The 252-nt window shown below is 42.1% G+C and overlaps 1 protein-coding gene across 1 annotated transcript in view; it reads right to left on the minus strand.

The window, feature by feature from the left end:
* Positions 1 to 240, minus strand: part of CSUI_010851 (uncharacterized protein) — a gene marked incomplete at both ends in the record, with an annotated part of 1,965 nt that extends 1,725 nt beyond the window's left edge. Inside the window, one exon of the mRNA XM_068070952.1 lies at positions 168 to 240. Coding sequence (XP_067917072.1) covers positions 168 to 240 — 73 coding nt within the window. The remainder of the gene's footprint in view (positions 1 to 167) is intronic.
* Between the last annotated feature and the right edge of the window lie 12 nt (positions 241 to 252).

The following is a 252-nucleotide window of genomic DNA, read 5'->3' on the forward strand; positions in this document are numbered from 1 at the left end:
AGAAAGAAAGAGGGAGAGCAAAGAGAGAGAGATGTTTTTCTTTCTAGCTTTAGATGAGAGAAGAGTGTACAGACACTCCAGAGAGAAGCCTAACAGACGGGTGAAGTCGGGACAAAAGAGAGAAGATGAAGATGAAGAGAAAGCATTCTTCTCTTATCCTTTCTGACTTTCTGATCTGTCCGAAGCATCTTCTAAACCGTTTTCTTCGTCTTCTCTTCGTTCCTTGACTAGGTTCTTCTTCTTTGCCTCGTT

This window comes from Cystoisospora suis (assembly GCF_002600585.1).
Source record: "Cystoisospora suis strain Wien I chromosome Unknown contig_8577, whole genome shotgun sequence".
NCBI classification, from domain to species: Eukaryota; Apicomplexa; class Conoidasida; order Eucoccidiorida; family Sarcocystidae; genus Cystoisospora; species Cystoisospora suis.